Source organism: Lonchura striata, chromosome 28 (genome assembly GCF_050655825.1).
Source record: "Lonchura striata isolate lonStrDom1 chromosome 28, ASM5065582v1, whole genome shotgun sequence".
In the NCBI taxonomy this organism is placed as follows: domain Eukaryota; kingdom Metazoa; phylum Chordata; class Aves; order Passeriformes; family Estrildidae; genus Lonchura; species Lonchura striata.
In genome coordinates this window covers 2,360,335-2,378,235 of record NC_140730.1, presented here as the reverse complement: position 1 = coordinate 2,378,235, position 17,901 = coordinate 2,360,335, and the positions used below count along the sequence as shown (strand labels likewise).

The 17,901-nt window shown below is 58.9% G+C and overlaps 1 protein-coding gene across 2 annotated transcripts in view; it reads right to left on the bottom strand.

Moving 5' to 3' along the window:
- Positions 1-1,601: 1,601 nt before the first annotated feature.
- EFNA2 (ephrin A2) overlaps positions 1,602-17,901 on the bottom strand; it is a 40,636-nt gene continuing 24,336 nt past the window's right edge. For both annotated transcript variants that reach the window (XM_085562229.1, XM_021547967.3), the window contains 3 exons: positions 7,423-7,712; positions 5,204-5,269; positions 1,602-3,982 (listed from right to left, as the gene is read on the bottom strand). In XM_085562229.1, the coding sequence (XP_085418355.1) occupies positions 3,861-3,982; positions 5,204-5,269; positions 7,423-7,712 (478 nt within the window). In that variant the 3' untranslated portion in view covers positions 1,602-3,860. The remainder of the gene's footprint in view (positions 3,983-5,203; positions 5,270-7,422; positions 7,713-17,901) is intronic.

The following is a 17,901-nucleotide window of genomic DNA, read 5'->3' as shown; positions in this document are numbered from 1 at the left end:
CCCAGGATGTTCCCAACTCCCTGCCCTGCCTGGAGCAGCCCCGGGGAGGGTTTGGCCTCCCGGTGCCCTGAGCCACAGCGGTTTCCCTGCTGGAACGGGCACCTCGAGGCACAAAGCAGGAAAATGCCTCTGGAAAGCCCAGCAGGGATCGGTGAACATCCCGGCTGGACATCCCTGGAGTGAGCACCAGGGCAGGGAGGGAGCTGGGGACCATCCTGAGCCTCCTCACGGTGCAAACCCCGACCACAGCACCGGCACCGGGGAAGCTGCAGCCCCTGGGCTCCCCACAGCTGGAATGTTGCAGCAGGTGGGATATTCCACGAGCCAGTGGAGCACGGAGCACCCAGGGGATTAAACAAGAAAAAAAAACACAATTAATGCTGAAATGCTGAAAGGGAGCAAGAAGCAGCAGGAAGGGAGAGCTCGGAAGGTGCATTCCAGGATCACCACGGGGGTTTGGGATCCCGGGGGTCCTGGAGCCTTTGCTCTGGAGCAGGTGGGGAGCAGGACAGCACGTCCCAGCCTGACCCCACGGAATGAGCCCCAGTTCTCTCTCGGAATGACCCAGCTCCACTCACGTCCTGATACTGCTGCCACGGGGATCCCGCAGCCCGACAGGATCCAGCACAGGGAGCACCGAGGCCCAGCCCAGCTCTCCATCACCACCACTCCTCACATCAAACCTCGATGCCTCCGCAGAAGAGACGGGCTCTAAATGATCCCATTCAGGCCCTAAAGCCCCACGACTCCATTCATTAATTACGAACGATGATCCGTCTCAGCCTCGTTCGCTATTTTTACCTCCCTATTCCAACTCCCAGTGTTAAAAAAATCATGAGCTGGGTCTCAGAAAACCTCCTGAGGCGGTCTAAAAATCCAATTTTTGGTCAATCCCTGCCAAGCTCTTTCGCTGGTGGTTCCCTCTGACGGAGGAGCTGGAGGTGGCACCCACGTCCCCGGTGGTGGGTGGCATCGCTGCCGCTCCTGGCACACATATGGTCCTTATTAAAAAGCAAAATTAGTCTTTCACCCTCTGGTGGCAAAACTTCAGAGCTCGGATCAGCTGTGGGAGCCTCAATTAATTACCAGCGGGTTGTTCCTATTGCTGCTAATTACGCTGGAATAGGCACAAAAATGCCAGGAAGGAGCACGGGCCGCTCCAAAAAAGTTTGGGATTTAAGAAAAGAAAGAGCAGAGGCAGAGGAAGCTCGGTGATGCCACCTCAGAGAAGCCTGTCCTGGCTTTAGTGGCCTGCCAGGATGTCCCCTGCCGGTGTCTCATTCCTGGGGAAACTGAGGCAGCGGCAGGTGAGGAGCCGGGGCTGCGGGAACTGCCAGCCCCGAGCGCCCACCCGCCAGGCAGCCTCGCCTCCTGTAATTAAGCACTATCAACAATTGCACATTAATTAATTTAATATCCATTATTATTAATTAACAGGGTAATTAAGTCCTTCCCGTAATTAACACACCACCCAGCAGTGAGGTCTGGCTGCAGAGCCCTGGTGTACCAGGGGAAAGGGAGCGAGGACGGAGCCCCTGGACCCCCCCGTGTCCCTCTGGGCACCCCCCCGAGGAGAGGGAGCAGTGCAAGGGCCTCACACGACATTTATTGACGTTTTATTATAAAAAAATACAGAATCCAAACGCGGGGGGGGGGTCAGAGATCCGGTTACCATCAGCACGACGTCGAGGACGAGAGCGGGAATGTCGAAGGACGGAGCGAGGCGCGGCGGGGAGCAGCGCGGGGGGACGGCGCCGGGGGCAGGGGGGCTGCTCCGGGGGACCCCCGGCGGCCCCGCTGCCGCCTCCGTCCTTCCACTCTCCCACAGTCGCTGTACACAATATAGATATTTATAGATATAATCTATATATATATAAAACACAGACCGAAGGCCAGGCGGGTGCTGCCGGCTCCGTGTCAGAGCCCGGCGGGTGCCCCCCGCATCCCCCCCCCCAATAAACACATTTTGTCACCTTCGGGAACCACGACCTGGTCTGGACACACGGGACAGGGACAGGGAAGGCAGGGAATGCGATTTTTTTTTTTTTTTAAATTATGTGTTTGTTTTTTGTTTTGTTTTGGTTTTGGGTTTTTTTTTTTGCAATTTTCTTTTTTTTGTAAATTTTTTTTCTTTTTTTTTTTTTTTTGGATGGTCGGGATGAGCTTATTGCAAGATTCCAGCTTCCTAGTCTAAAAAATAAAAATAAAATAAAAATAAGATAAACCCTTCCATAAAATCCATTCTCAACAATACATAAAAAAAAAAACTGCTCACAGTATAGCGCTGTATGTACAGGGACAGAGCCCCCCCGGGCAGAGCCAGGATCCACTCGGAATGGGGGGGCTCCAGCCAGGTCTGAGCCCACCTCTGGCATCTCCCGGGACCACCGACCATCCCTGGCTCCTGTGGGATGGGCACAGGGACCTCCCCGAGGTGGGACAGCCCCAGATTTAAGGCGAGGAGGGGTCAGACCCCGGGGCTGCGGGGTGACCCCTCCCTGGGGATCTGCCACCCCTGGGGTCACGGCCAACCTCGGGTTGGGGGTTTGGAGGAGGGATGGGATGGGGGGGTGGAGTTCACTTATTAATGCAAAGGAAAAGGGAAAAATCCCCAAGCCCAGCCCTGGAACGTGGGGGGACAATGGGGGAGCACCAGGAGGGTCCCACGCGCGGTCCCCAGACCCCTGAGGGGGCTCCTGTACCCCCAACCCAGGCACTGGGGGGCTGCGGAGCAGGAAAACCCACGGCACGCGCTGCTCCCGGTGCCAAACGCCCTCGGAGCGATGCCCACGGCTGGGCGAGCCCGGCCTGCCGGCTCCCAGCGCCCGGCGGTGCTCCCCGTGCCAGCCACGGGCAGTGCCAGCCCTTCCCGGTGCTCCCGGTGCTCTCCACGCCGGTGGCCGCTCGCTGCTCTCCCGGTGCCGGGCACCCCCGGTGCTCTCCGTGCCCGCCACCCCGGTGCTCTCCGTGCCCGCCACCCCGGCGTCCCCAGCCCAGCTGTGTCCAGCGTCCTTGGCTGCTCACGGAGCCACCCCGGTGTCCCACGGGGACGGCGGTGACGCCAGCCGAGGGGACAGGGTGAAGCCCCGGTGCTCAGAGGGGGCTGTGTCCGTCCAGGCCCCCCGTGCCAGGGGCAGGGGGCGGCCGGGGCTGGCGGGTCCGGCTCCGTGACGTCCTGCGGCCGGGCTGGGAAGGAGTCCGTGCCCGCGGAGCCGGTGGCACCATCGCTGTGTCCGGTGGTCCTGGTGGCACCATCGCTGTGTCCGGTGGTCCCGGTGGTACCATCACTGTGCCCAGTGGTCCCGGTGGAACCATTGCTGTGTCTGCTGGTCCTGGTGGTGCCATCACTGTGTCCGGTGGTCCTGGTGGCACCATCGCTGTGTCTGCTGGTCCCAGTGGTACCATTGCTGTGCCCGGTGGTCCCGGTGGCACCATTGCTGGTCCCGGTGGCACCATCCCAGTGCCCGGTGGTCCCGGTGGCACCATCCCTGTGCCCGGTGGTCCCGGTGTCTCCACCCACGGTGGGGTCAGTGAGGGCTCAGTGGGCACTCGAGCCCGGCCCGTGCGGGTCAGTCTGACACCAGGGGGACCCGACGGGAACAACTCAGCAAATAAAAATAAAAATAATTTTTTTCTTTAAAAAAACAAACAAAACCAAACCAAACAAAACCAAACGAAGGAAAAAACCCCAAACGGACGAGGACTCTGTATTTGGTCTAGAAATGTAAAAAGCAACGCCCCACCGGGACATCCGCAGCTGCGGGGCAGGGATGGAGCTCGGGACCCATCCCGGAATTCAGGATCCTCTCCGGGCGCCCTCCAGGCGATTCGGGGCGGGCGGGATCGCGCCGGTGTCGGTGCTAGGAGAGCAGCAGCGTCCAGACCACCGGCACCACCGCCAGCGCCGCCGGCGGCACCCTGAGGCTGCAGCAGGAGTTGTTGCTGGTGAAAATGGGCTCCGGGGACTCGTAGAGGGAATCGTCTGCGGAAAAGGACGGAACGGAGAGCGGGTGAAGGACGGAACAGAGAGCGGGTGAAGGACGGAACGGAGAGCGGGTGAAGGACGCAACGGAGAGCGGGTGAGCCGCTGGGGCGGCGGCGATCCGCGCCGTGATGCGCGGCGGCCCCGGCGTTGGGGTCCGGCGCGTTCCCGTGTGCCCTCCCCACGTCCCAGCTCCCCCAAAAGCGCAGCTGCCACCCCCGGGACATGACACGGGGACATCCCACCCGAGGCTGGGAATGCCGAGGGGCTCCCCAGGGCGCTCCGGTTCCTGCCCTGTTTGTTAGCGGGATTTGGAGCGTTCACCCCGTCCCCGTTGTCCCGGGGGTTCGGCTGGGATGGACCCGCTCGGGGCAGGGTCACCCCCGGCTCCCAGCCTGGGGGTCCCGGCCAGGGTAGCCCAGGGGGGCACACGGGACCCCCCCCCAAGCTCAGCTCGCTCCCGTTTGCCACCGGATTATGGATTTTTATGGACCTGGAGGCAGGAAAAGCAGAGTCTGGTCCTGCCTGGGGATGCTCCGATGCTCTGCACGCCCGGCCCCCCCCCGTGCCCCAAAATTCCAGAGGGTCCCTCATGCCGGGATGAGGCTTCCAGACTCATTCCAGGGCCAGACCCAGTCAAGGGGTGCCCCCTCAGGGACCTCCCCCATCCCCCAGGCCCAGCCTCTCTCCCCTCTCCCTCTTCTTCTGCTCCGCAAGACGGAACAAAATCCCAATATTATTAAAATACTAAAAAATAATGTCAGGAGATTTTTTCTTCCCCCCCCATCATCCTGAATAGAACATGATGAGTTTTTACAGATGGTTCTGTTATGCTGGATTTTATTTTAAAGCCACCAAAGGAAGGGAGGCGAGAGCCATCGGTTACCCGGTGACATTCCGCTGTCCCCAGGGAGAGCCGCTGCCATTTGCTAATTACACGTTAACAGGAGAAGAAAATTATTAATTTGTTTTTTTTTTTAAATGGCTGATTTATGCGAGCTGGAAAAGTAGCCACTGAGCAGGGATGATTATTGTTATTAATTTTTTTTTTTTTCCCTATGTCTGGGTCTGGACTGTGCTGAGATGGCTCCAACAGAGCTGAGGGGCCCTGTCCCCATCCCTGGGGTACCTAAAAGCCACCACTCGTCCCCAACCCACGGGGCAGGACCTGGGGACCCCCCCAGGGACCCCCCCAGGGACCCCCCCAGACCTCTCACTTACTTGTTGGCCGAACATAAACCTTCAGCTTCAGGCAGGGTCTGTCCACCGTGTTCGGGGGGGACGCGGCTGCAGGAGGAAAGGGGACAAAGGGATTGTGGGGACAGTGGCAAAACGAGGGTCAAGGCACTGAATAAAAATAATAATAATAAACATTGGGAGAAAGGGAGGAATCGTGGTAATTCTTGGGGTGGTACTTCCTCTTAGGACGAGAAATTGGGATTATTTTATACATATATGTGTATATATATATAAAAAAAGAGAACATTTTCTCTTTTTTTTTTTTTTTTAAATTAAAGCAGGGGCTTTTTTACCCTTCCCTTTTCTTTTCCATTTTGGCACCTCACCCCATGGAGGGAAGGAAAAGGTGCTGAGCTGAGCAGGACCACGAGCACCCCAATTCCTCCATCCCAGCTCCTCCAGGGCTGCCGCCAACATTCCATGGGGGTGGGGTTTTTTTTTTACCCTCCCATTTTATTTTCCTTTTTGGCGCTGCACCCCATGGAAGGGGGGATGGAGATAGTGCTGAACTGAGCAGCACCACAGGCATCCCACAGAATTCCTCCCATCCTGCAGAATTCCATCCCATCCCATAGAATTCCATCCCATCCTGCAGGATTCCATCCCATCCTGCAGAATCCCATCCCATCCTGCAGAATTCCACCCAATCCTGCAGAATTCCACCCAATCCTGCAGAATCCCATCCCATCCTGCAGAATCCCATCCCATCCTGCAGAATTCCATCCAATCCTGCAGAATTCCATCTCACCCCACAGAATTCCATCCCATCCTGCAGAATTCCACCCAATCCTGCAGAATTCCACCCAATCCTGCAGAATCCCATCCCATCCTGCAGAATTCCACCCAATCCTGCAGAATTCCATCTCACCCCACAGAATTCCATCCCATCCTGCAGAATTCCATCCCACCCCACAGAATCCCATCCCACCCCACAGAATCCCATCCCACCCTGCAGAATCCCACCCCATCCCACAGAATTCCACCCAATCCAGCAGAATCCCACCCCATCCCACTGCATCCCAGCTCCGTCCCGTGCCCTTGACCCGCTCCAGAGGCCCGAGCGTGTCCCGGTGCCGGCGGGTTAATGGATTCCAATCCGTGGGCTCGAGGAGGAGGTAATTTCTTTTCTTTCATGTCTGCTAAATACGGTTCCTCAAAGAGGCATAATTTCTAATGTTCCGCATGACGGGAATTCTAACCGGGTTAGCAATGATCAGCTTCCCATTTACTCCTGTGTAATCTCTCCCTAACGACATTAAAAAATAAAAAAATAAAATAAAATAAAATAAAAGCGGTGGGGGTTGTTGGGGAGTGGGGGGGGAGAGACAGAGAGAGTTGTGGCCGCAGTTATTGCGCCGGTGACATTTCACGGGGGGGAAGAGAGAGGGGGAAAATGGTAATTTAATATAGATAAAAGGAACAAATTAAGTGGGCTGAAAACAGCTGCTTTAGGAAAAAGAGGAGGAATGATAAGGCGGAGGAGCGTGGCCGTGGCTCCGGAGAGGGCGGCGGGGTTGGGGCCGTGCTGCCTCGTTTGGGTTTGGGTTTTATCCCAGCACCTGCTCCCAGCACTGCTGGGTTATTTTTCCAGCGGGATCCTCTCTCCCTCCTGTCCCTGCGGACACCCTGGAGCTGGAAATTCCCTGCCAGGAGCCCTCGTCCTGCAGCCAGCAGCAGAGTTTCCTCCAGAGCAGGCCAGGCTCTTCAGGTTGGGTGAGAAAGGGAGCCCGGATTGAGGAGAGCACAGGGATACACGGGAATTCCATGTGAGAACATGGGAATTCCATGGGAGAGCACAGGAATTACACACAGAAGAGCATGGAAATACATGTGAGAGGATGGAAATTACACGGGAGAGCGCAGGAATTACGTGTGAGACCATGGGAATATTTTTGAGAGCACAAGAATACACAGGAGATTTTGGGAACGCTGCCTGGGGCTTGGGCCATTCCCAGTGCCATTTCCACTGGGATGAGACAATCCTGGTCACTGTCACGCCCAGAGCTGTGACAACCCCAGCGAAAGGTTTCCATGGGATGTTTAGAGCTGTGACAACCCCAGCGAAAGGTTTCCATGGGATGTTTGCCCTGATGGAAGGTTCCCATGGGATGCTCTCCTGAGCTGGACTTGCTGCAGTTTTGGGGGAATTCTGCAGCAGGACCACCCCGGGGATACTCCCACCCATCCCCATCCCCACTCACAGATGTAGTAGTACTCGTGGCCGGGTCGGAACTCGAAGCCCAGCGAGAAGGGGGTGAAGAGCTGGAACTTCTCGGAGAACTTGAGGGGCCCGTTGGGGGAGTCGGGGCGGTTGCACTCCCAGCGCTTGAAGCCGCGCTGCCGGTGGTCGCAGGACGCGTGGCCCTCGTAGTTGACCATGTAGAGGATGTACCTCTCCATCCGCTCCGGCAGCGGCTCCTCGTAGTGCGGGCAGTAGATGTCCAGGTAGTCGTTGATGCTCACCTCCACCGTGTAGTCCCCGCGGTGGAACCTGCGGAGACGTTAGTGGGTCACAAACTTGTTCCCAACTCGTTTGGAGACCCCTCCCGGTGTGCTGGAATCACAAACTTGTTCCCAACTGGTTTGGAGACCCCTCCCAGAATCACAAACTCGTTCCCAACTCGTTTGGAGACCCCTCCCACATCCTGGAATCACAAACTTGTTCCCAACTCGTTTGGAGACCCCTCCCGGAATCACAAACTCGTTCCCAACTCGTTTGGAGACCCCTCCCGGAATCACAAACTCGTTCCCGACTCGTTTGGAGACCCCTCCCGGTGTGCTGGAATCACAAACTCGTTCCCAACTCGTTTGGAGACCCCTCCCGGCATCCTGGAATCACGGAGTCCCGCAGAGCTTTGGGTTGGAAGGGGCCTTAAAGCTCATCCAGTCCCCGTGGGTGTTTTGTTTCTGTGCCCTGCTTGGTGTCCTGGGCTGGGACTCTGCCAAGCTGCTCTTTTTGGGACTCTTGTTTAGCAGGAAGGAGCCAAGCAGAGCCATTCCTGGGAGATCAAGTGGTGCCTCCAGATGATCCATGACTATTGGATATGAGTGGCTAAGGAGGGGAACACAGCATGGAATCCCAGGATGGTTTGGATGGGAAGGACCTTAAAGCCCATGCAGTCCCCCCTGCCATGGGAAGGGACAGCTTCCACTGTCCCAGGCTGCTCCAAGCTCCATCCAAACTGGCCTTGGACACTTCCAGGGGTGGGGCAGCCACAGCTGCTTTGGGCATCCTGTGCCAGGGCCTCACCTCTCCGTGATCCAAAGCCTGATCCAACCCCAACAGCCCCATTAACCTCCAGACTAATCCAGATCCTCTTTGTTCCATGCCAACAAACGGGCACCACTTGGCAGGAAACCACACAAAAATGATTATTCCCGGCGGCGCCGGCATCGCCGCGGTCCCGGTGTCATTGGTGTTCTTGGCACCGATGAGCCGGGAGATTTAAGGGATTAGCAGCACTGGAGAACTCCGTGGCACGTGCCAGCAACCCCCCCTCCAGCCCCTCGGGGTGGCTCCGGTGATCCCCTCCCCAAATTCCAGACCCCCAGCACCACAGCTGGCGGAGCTCAAGGCCAAATTTGCCGTTCCCCCCCGGCAGCTCGGCTTCCCCTCCTCGCTGAACCAAGGTTTTTTTCCTATCAATTTAAGGTTTCCCCCATCAGGTAGCCCCCCAAAATCTCAGCACTGCCAGGGGCAGTGGTCACCCCACAGCTCCAGGGCTCGGCCAGTGGCTGGAGGGGTCAGCACAGCCCTGGTGGGCCGGGGATGGTGACCACAACCCCCTCAACCTCCCAGAGCAGAATCTTGGGGGTCCCAAACACCCCCTGAGGCTGTGGCAGCTGCTGAGACGGCTCCAACTCACCCAGAAGCACCCCAAAAGTGCATCCCCATCCCTGCGGTGGGATGGCGGAGGAGAGTGACCCCCAAAAGGGGAGGGGGGAAGAAGGGAGGCGGTGTGGGGAGGGGGGTGGTCCTGCAGCCCCCCTCCAGCTCATTACCTGCCTCATAAGCTCTCTGATCACACAGGGAACACGCTAATTAAGGAGCAGGGTTTCTCCCTCTCCTTCCCTCTCCTTTCCTGAGCCAGTTGTGCCAACCCTGCCCCTGGCAAGGTAACATTGGAGAATGTAAAATTAATACAAAGGGCTGGAATTTACTGGGAAACAATTTTCAAATGCGCCGAGAACAATAAAAAATATTTAAAGAAAAAAAAAACCAACAAAAAAAACCCTTCTTCTTGCTGCCTTTTATTTAAAAAAATTATTTATTTTAATGATCGTTACTAAAGCCCAAGCAAAGGCGGGGGGGCCCCCCGTATCAAGGGAATAATAGTAATAATAATTATTACATTTTTGGGGAAAAAACTCACTTTGAGGGCCTTTGCCTGCCTGACAAATTGCTGAATTAAACCTGATTAAAGCTGATTAATGGCCCAGACAGAGATGGGGGGGCCACAGGGAGGGAACCACCCTCCTTTGGGGGGCTGTGGGGAGGAGTCACCCTCCTTTGGGATGATCTTATGGGATGATCCCATCACCAGGGATGACACCGTGGGATGAGGACAATTCCATCACCAGGGATGATGCCAGTGCCTCAGTTTCCCCTCTGAGCTGCAGCAGCATCCTCCCAAAATTCCCGAATTCGGGCAGCGACCCAGCACAGGAACAAAGCGGATTTGTCTCTACACCCTGTGAGACCAGCCAGTGTCCCAAGGGTTAAATAATTCAGATTTTTCTTTCCTGAACAGCTTGAAAAGAGATATGATTGCGCCCACTGGAATAAGGGGAGGGGGGTGGATATTATGGATGGAAAAGAGCTATTTAAGCTGAGAAACGGTGTTGGCACATAAACAAATGGGTATAAACCGGCCATGAATAAATTGAGGCTGGAAATTAGGAGGTTTGGAACAACTGGGGGCCAGTTGGGGCTCACAGGGGCAGCAGAGCGAGGGGGGAACTGGGGCAGGGGGCCAGGTATGGGGTCCCCCCCTCTCCAAGGGCACCCGTCCTTGCGGGGCCAGGCACTGAGAGATTTAAAATCTCCCTTCCGCTTTCATCTCCCGAAATCTCCTTCATTCAAATAGTCACAGCGTGATCAGCAGTAATAAGCCTATTACAGAGCAAAATAAAACACAGCAGCTCCCCCTCTGCCCCCCCAAACCAGACACCCCCCCCAACCCCAGCCCTCTTTGGGGCTATTAAACACAACCCGCTGGAAATTCAGCCGCAGAGAGGCCGATGTCAACCCCCCCCCAAAGCTCCCCCAGCCCTGCAAGGTGTCCCCCCGGCCCGGGAGATGGGGACAAAGTGATCCCAGAGCCGGGGGGTGGCAGGGAGGGGTCCCCGGGGTGCAGGCACCCACCGAGCCCTTCCCGCAGCTCCTTTTGCCATTAATCCTGGCGCTCGGCTGGCTCCTGGCACGGCCCTGGCCGGCAATGGACTTCACGCCGGGAGCGTTTAAGCCGCTTTTCCATCTGCTTCTCCTTCTCCTCGGGCAGCCGGAATCGCTGCCGAGCCCCAGCTCGGCGTCGTCCCTCGGGACGACAATGGCAGCGCCGGATTTGGGCAACGGGCTGGTCCCTCCTCCCTGCTCCAGAGGCAGAAGTCACCTGTGGAGCTGGCAGGGGATGGAGCCGGAGCTGGATGCACCTGGTCGCCTGTGCCCACCTAGGTGTGGTGCAGTGGGTTTGAGCACCCCACAGCCCATGCCACTGCCCCATCCCACCACCTCACCACCTCCAAGGTTGATTTTAAGCGTGGTCCCAAATACTTTCCGTGGCGGAGAGCGAGCGTCGCCCGCACCGGCACCTCCCAAACTCCCTCCAGGCTGTGCCGGAGGATCCCAGCATCCCACCACGGCCAGGCCCTGGCGCTGGCAGGGATGAGATGACACTCAGGGGACAGCCTGTCCCCATGCACCCCAACCCCCGGGAGGGTGGCAGCGACGAGTCCCCGTCCCCGGAGGCTCCGGCGTTGTCCCCGGTGCCACGGTGGGACAGAGCGGGGACGGCGTCGTGGCTCACGGAGCGCCAGCAATGCAGTCCGGAGGGACCCCGCCGTACACACAGCACCTAAATTATTTAATTTCTCCAAACTGCTGCACCTTTATAAATCATTAAAAGCTCCTTTTGATCTGTGTTAATGAGGTTTCCTGAGTGTGGGGCTGGGAAACGCTTCGGCGCCAGAAAGCGACGCCGCTGATTAAAAAAATAAAGAGGGGGCGAGCGGGAGAGTGGGGGGCAGGACGGGCAGGGGGCACGGGGAGGTGGGCACAGGGTGGGGGGCACAGGGACTCCCCAGGGCCCAGCCAGGCAGTGGAGAGCCTTTAGGGATGCCTGTCATATTTACGTTCTTTCCCTTCCATTTCTCTTCCCCTCCCTTCCCTTTCAGTTTCCATTTCCTTCTCAGTCTTCCTTCCCTTTTCAGTTTTCCTTCCCTCCTCTCTGTCCATTCCCCTTTCCCTTTCTTTTCAGTTTTCCTTCCCTTTTCAGTTTTCCTTCCCTCCTCTCTGTCCATTCCCCTTTCCCTTTCTTTTCCTCTTTCCCGGAGCTTTCCAGCCAGGGAATCCAGGGAACACACTGGTCCCAGCTGTGACCAGGAACCGAACCACGGGCAGGGCTGGAGCTCTTGGTCCTCCTGCTGCTCTGGGACACAATTCCCCCTTTGGGGAGCAGCGGGACGGGCTGAAGCCCCCCGGGGGTGTCACCGGGAGCCGTGGCGAGCGGGAGGGTCCGGTTCCAGCAGTGCCACCGTCGGTGACCCCGTGGGTGACCCCGTGGGAGCGCCACGGCGCCGGCCCTGACAGCTTTAATGCCGATATTTATCTCCGCTCCAAACCTCCGAGCCCGGCTCCAAATTCAGGAGCTCATCACCGGGATCAGGAATGAGGTGATGGCTCTGATGGCAGCTGGGTTTGGGTTGGACATTGGCTGACAGCCCCGGAGCTGCTCCGGTTGGGGACAGGGATGGGGACGGGGATGTGAATGGGGATAGACACAAGGACAGGGACAGGGATGGAGATAAGGTTGTGGATAGAGACAGAGATCAGGAGAGGGATGGGGATGGGGATGGGGTGGGGATGGAATGGGGACAGAGACAGCGACAGTGACAGGGCTGGAGATGGGCACAGGGATGGGGATGAGGATGGGGTAAGGAAAACAAATTAAAACAGACCCAGGGGGCACCTCCCCAGCCCTGGCATCCCTGGAGCTGCCCAGGGACCAGCACTGCCCCAGCTGGAGCAGGGCAGCAGCAACCCCAGCCCGGCTCAGCGTGGCGCTGCCGGAGCTCACACCTCCACTGACGGATTATTTCCCTTTCCCTCCTTTTAAGGGAAATGACAGAAAATCCCAGGACAGCCATCAGCCTCCGAGGTAACCTCGTCCCGCCTCGGCCGCGTTCCCACAGGATTCAGCGGCTCCTGTTACCTGGGGCAACGGCGGGGAAATGACGGCTGGCATCTAAATTGCCATCATTATGCTCCAGAGCCAACACTCCCCATTTACACTTTATTGTCATCTTTTGCTTTAGGGAGATGCTGAGATATTACAGGATGGGGTGACAGAGCGGGATGAGATGGGATGCACGAGGAGAGAGGCGCGGAGATAAATGGGGACCCCCGGAGCTGTTATTTCAGCCTGATTGCGGATCCGGAAGCAGAGCCGAGCCCGATCCCGCAGGCTGTGCGGAGGCTTTAGCACACAGAAGAAAATAAAATTTGTTTAAATGCAAGCGCCAGCCTGGCGGGGCCCGGGCACGTGGGAGCAGGGAGAGGATTCCCACCAAAGCGATGCCGAAAACGGCTCAGCCTCCTCCAGCTGCAGGGATGCTCATGGGATAACGGGAACTGATCCACACTGTGGGGTTGGCACCCCTGGCACCCCTCTGTGGGGCTGGGACCTCAATATTGGATGGGTATCCCATCGTGGGGCTGGCACCCCGTTACATCTCCTGCGCCCCATTCCATTGCGGGGCCTCTCCAAGGATACTCCTGGGCACCCCAAAGCAAGACCTGCTCCTGGTTCTCCAAACTCCCGAGTTCACTCTCCCTCCCCCATCCCGCTTTTTGCCAAGCTGCACAAAGGAAAGGCAAAGCCAAACTTGGGATGTCATGTCCCCATCCCATCCCCACACGGTGACTGCAGTGACACCGGGCCAGGGGGGCTGCTGGAGACAGAGGGGGAGGAATGGGGCCTTTCAAGTGTTTACAGCAAAAAAAAGAGAGAAAAAAGCAAAAGAGTTCAAAAACTGAGCAACTTTTCAAGGAAGTTTCGCCCTCAGTGAGAGTTTCAAGCTTTGCCCTCAGCCCCACTGTGCCACGCACAGGATTGGGATCGGGAGATTCCTTCCCACAAAACGCCTCCCTGAGAGGGATCCCAGGGCTCACAGTGCCTGGGATAAACCCAACCAGAGCCACGGCCCCGCGGATGCAGCGGGAGCTGGGAGTTCCACATGACCCAGCACAACACAGACACACTGCCTGGATGGACCCTGCCACGATGCCAACCATGGACCAGGCAGATTTTTCCCTCAGACTCACGACATCACCCTCATGTCCAGAAAAAACACAGGTGTCAGCCGGAAATCATGTTTTTAGCACTCAAATATTCCGTTTTCCACATGCCACAGCCTGTCCAGGGGGATGAAGACACTCCTCAGGCAGGTGGAGCCTTTTCTTTTGGGGAGCTCTACCCTCGCCCCACAACCAAAGCTCCCTGGAACTGCTCCAGCTGCTGCAGTTCCCACCAATCACCCCTCATTAGCATGGATGCTCATTAGCCCAGCGCTGAAACTAATCAATACTGCCATTAACCGACTCCCTGGAATTAATGCGCTTGAACCTGGCAGGCCGCAGGATATTGGTCATTTTTCCACTTAACCTGGCAGGAGGAGTTTTTCCCTTTGCTGGCAGCAGAGGATGACGGAGGGAAGCTGGGACAGTTCATCCCTTCAGCTCCTGGCTGCTGGCTCACCACCAGCTTTGGGCTCACCACCACTTTTTGGTCACCTCAAGGTTGTTGGATGCTCCCGAACTTCAGGGAGCACCGTCAACACCAGGAGAAGGGCAGCCCAGTGCCAAGCCATTGCGTTGGAGACCCGAGGGTGTGTTGTGGGGTGTTCCCTTGCAGCACAGGGACACCCAGATCGTGACCCTCAGGTGCCACCCCATTCCTGCAGCTGCTCCATCCCTTCTGCCCCAGGTTCCTGGCCCCGGAGCCCCGGGCAGGCACGGCCGGGCTGCTCTCCCGGGCACCCCAGAGCCACCCTCCCCTGCTGCTGCCGCCGCCTCGCAGCGCCTCTGGCTAAACAGAGATCAGAAATGTTAGATCTTTCCTAACATCTCCTGCCAGCACTGTCAGTGGCCCTCTCCAGAGTACCAGGGCCCTCTGTTATGTAAACACAGCACATTCTCTGTCAAAGATTAAAAAAAAAAAAGCCTCATTTGCACATAAAAGCAGCCTCTGCACTAGTTACGGGCACTGTGGCATGTAAGGAAGACTGTAGGTTAAATTCAATAATAAAGTGGGGCGGCGCAGAGGTCCTGCTCCAACTCCTTCTCCCACAGCCCAGCTCCGGCTGCTCCAGCCCGACCCGCGGCCACCAAGTGGTGCCAGTCACGAGCCCCTGGGATGGGGACAGAGCAGGGACCCTGAGCCCGGGCTGGGCTGTGGGTGAGTGACCCCCAGACCCCTCACTGCACCGTGCCAGGCCACCCTGAGACCCCACCCTGGGGCTCCTCTGTGCCCCCTTGATGCTCATGGCACCCCAGACTCCGTCATGCCCATCTCCCCGCCTTGGCACCCCATCCAGAGCAGAGCCTGCTGCCCCACATCCCTCCCCACACCCTTCTGGCAGCTGGCACTGCCCTCATGCCTCAGCACAGCTCTGCCATGGCCACGAGCAGGGAGCTCCCGAGGCACCAGGAGGACACAGATCACGAGTGCGACACGGCATCCCTCGGCCACGCGGTGCCCACCGGGGTGGGGTGGCACCGGGCGGGGGTCTCCGGCCACGGCTGCCCCTCGCAGGGAGCGCCGGCGGCCGGGCGGCTCCGGGGACGGCGGCAGCCAGCCGGGCCCGCGGCCGGTTCCGCGCAAATCGAATCAGAGCAGAAGCTCAGCTGCCGGAGAGAAGGGCTGGGAAGTGTCACGGTAATCGTGTTAGTGCCAGCAGCGCCGCGGCAGCGCCGGCAGCCGGGGCACGGCGAGGTGGGCACGGCAGGATGGGGTGGGCACGGCGAGGGGCACGCAAGGGTGGCCACGACAGCATGGCCGTGATGGGATGGGCAGATAATGCCAGCACAGGGGCTCACAGGACACCCAGAGCTGTTAGACACAGGAGTGAGGGTCCAAGAGGGATCAGGGCGAGGGCCAGCAGAGCCAGACAGCTGCAGAAGGGGCAGAGCCAGGTGGCAGGAGGGGTCACAGTGGTGGCTGGCAGCGAAGGTGACAGGGCCACCGTGCTCCAGAGGGAGGCGATTCATCCCCAAATCACTGCTTGCCACCATTTAGCACACGCGTCCCCACGGCCAGCAGCCTGGCACACAGACACCAGGCTGGCATTCGTGCACGCTCGGCCCCGCTCACGTCCCCGCCGCCGTCGGGCGCCGCACGTCCCTCGCAGCCGGACGCCGGGCACGTGCCAGCCGTGCGCGGGATCACGCGTGCTCATCCGTGCTCGGGGGCTCACGCTGAGCGCCCTAATTACCGCGTCTGGCCAGGCGGGCGGGCGCTGATAACGGGCACGGGACGGAGCCGCTGGGGGTTATCAGGCGGTGACAGCCGGGCCCCCCGCCGCCCGCGCCGCAGCCCGCGGGGACAGCCGGATCAAGGCGCCCTTTGGGGGTCTCCAGCGGGGGATGGGGTAAGCAGCCCCCCAGGAGTGACCTCATTAGCACGGCCGAGCCCCGGCATCGTTGTGGCGTGGTGCAGGCAGAGCCTCGGGATGTGGGGTCACCGGCGGCACGGCGGCGGTGCCAGCCTCTGGTCTCGTCCGCCGTCACCTCCCCGCTGTCCCGGGGGTGAGGGGCAGCCTTTCCTGGGGCACCCACGCTGTCAGTCGCACTGTCACCAGGCTGGAGGGAGACGCTGGGTGTCCCTGGTGCTCTGGGTGGCAGCAGGAAAGGCCACTGAGGAGACAGATCAGTGTCACACTCTGGTCTCTGAGCCGCTGTCCTGGCACTCCCCAGAGCCGTTCCATTTGTCTCATCCCAGAGCCACAGCCGGGACACCAGCACTGTATCCACTGCTTCCGTGCCTCAGTTTCCCTGCCTCAGGGCTGGGTCTTCCTGCATGGTGTGGGTCCAGCACCAGGAGCAGCAAAGGAGGAGCACGTTCCCCATCCCAACTGGCTAAAGACACACGAATGAACACGGATAAACACGGGCTGGTGCATTATTTCACTTGTCGGCCACTTCTTTCGTCTGGTGGCTGAATTCCGGGCAGCGGTGAGATGGGCGGCAGCAGGAGCACCGGTGACTCTTTAACCTTGGAACACTTGGACTGGCAGGGAATTTGGGGCGAGGGGGGTTGGTAATTTGATCGGCGGGAGCCGGGCGAGCGCTGGCCCCGCAGTCACCGGGAAAACGCCGACGCGGTGGAAATCGGCCGCCGGGACGTCACGGCGGGGCCAGGCGGGCACGGGGACACGGCTCGGAAGGACAGACACGGGGCAAGCACCTGCCTGTCACCCTGCAGCCCCCTGCCTCTGTTCAGTGCCACCCTGGCATTGCCAGGGAACACCGGGCAGGCTCCGTGGTGACCCCCATCCAAAGGACAGCACTGTCCCCCCGTCCTGGCAGAGCGGGGCTGCAGAGCCAAAATTTATCACACCCACCCCTTTGACAGGATCTCTGGAGGGGCCGAGCGATGCCTCTTGTCTGCCCAACAATTAATTATTTCATGGCTAATGATGAACTCCGACTTGCCAAGCAGGGAGCGGCTGCGTGTGGAAAGGAGCTGGCCCCTCCCCACAACCTCTCCCACGGCAGGGTGGAATGTTGGGGTACCCTGTGGGCCCCCCTGCATCTCACCATCCTTCTCACAGGCACGCTGGCCCCCAAAAAGGGCACCCCGAAAGCAGGAGGATGGCGCTGGGGTGGCAGGATGGGACCCCTCTGGCAGTGCCAGCAGGTGGGTGCTGCGCTGTGCTGCGGCAGCAGGTGCTGGCAGAGCTCTAAGTGCCACTGGCGGCAGCCCCGGAGCGCTCCAGGAGCGGATACCCGGCTGATGGGGCTGAGCTAATGGAGAAAATCCATTTAGGATCACTCGATACTCTCCCCTGGGCTTTCATGACACCTCGGGGCTCCGCAGGGCACTGGGCCCTGAGCTGGGCTCTGCCAGCCCGGATCCCATCGCCGCCAGCTGGATGTCTGGGCAGAGGCACCGCCAGGATGTGGGGAGGGATGAGGGGAGGAATAGTGGGAAGGGGAGTGCATGGGAAGGAATGAGGGAAGAGATGCAGGAAGGGATGAAGGAAGGGATGTGCATTGGAAGGGACGCAGAAAGAGACGCGGGGAAGGATGTGCATGGGAAGCGATGCAGGAAGGGACACAGGGAGCCTTGTGCACAAAGCCTGCAGCCCTGAGCTTGTAGCTGCAGGTGACAAGAGCAAGGCCAGCAATCCCTGCGAGGGACAGGCACAAACTGGGGTGTGATGGGGCCTCGCCCTGGAGCAGA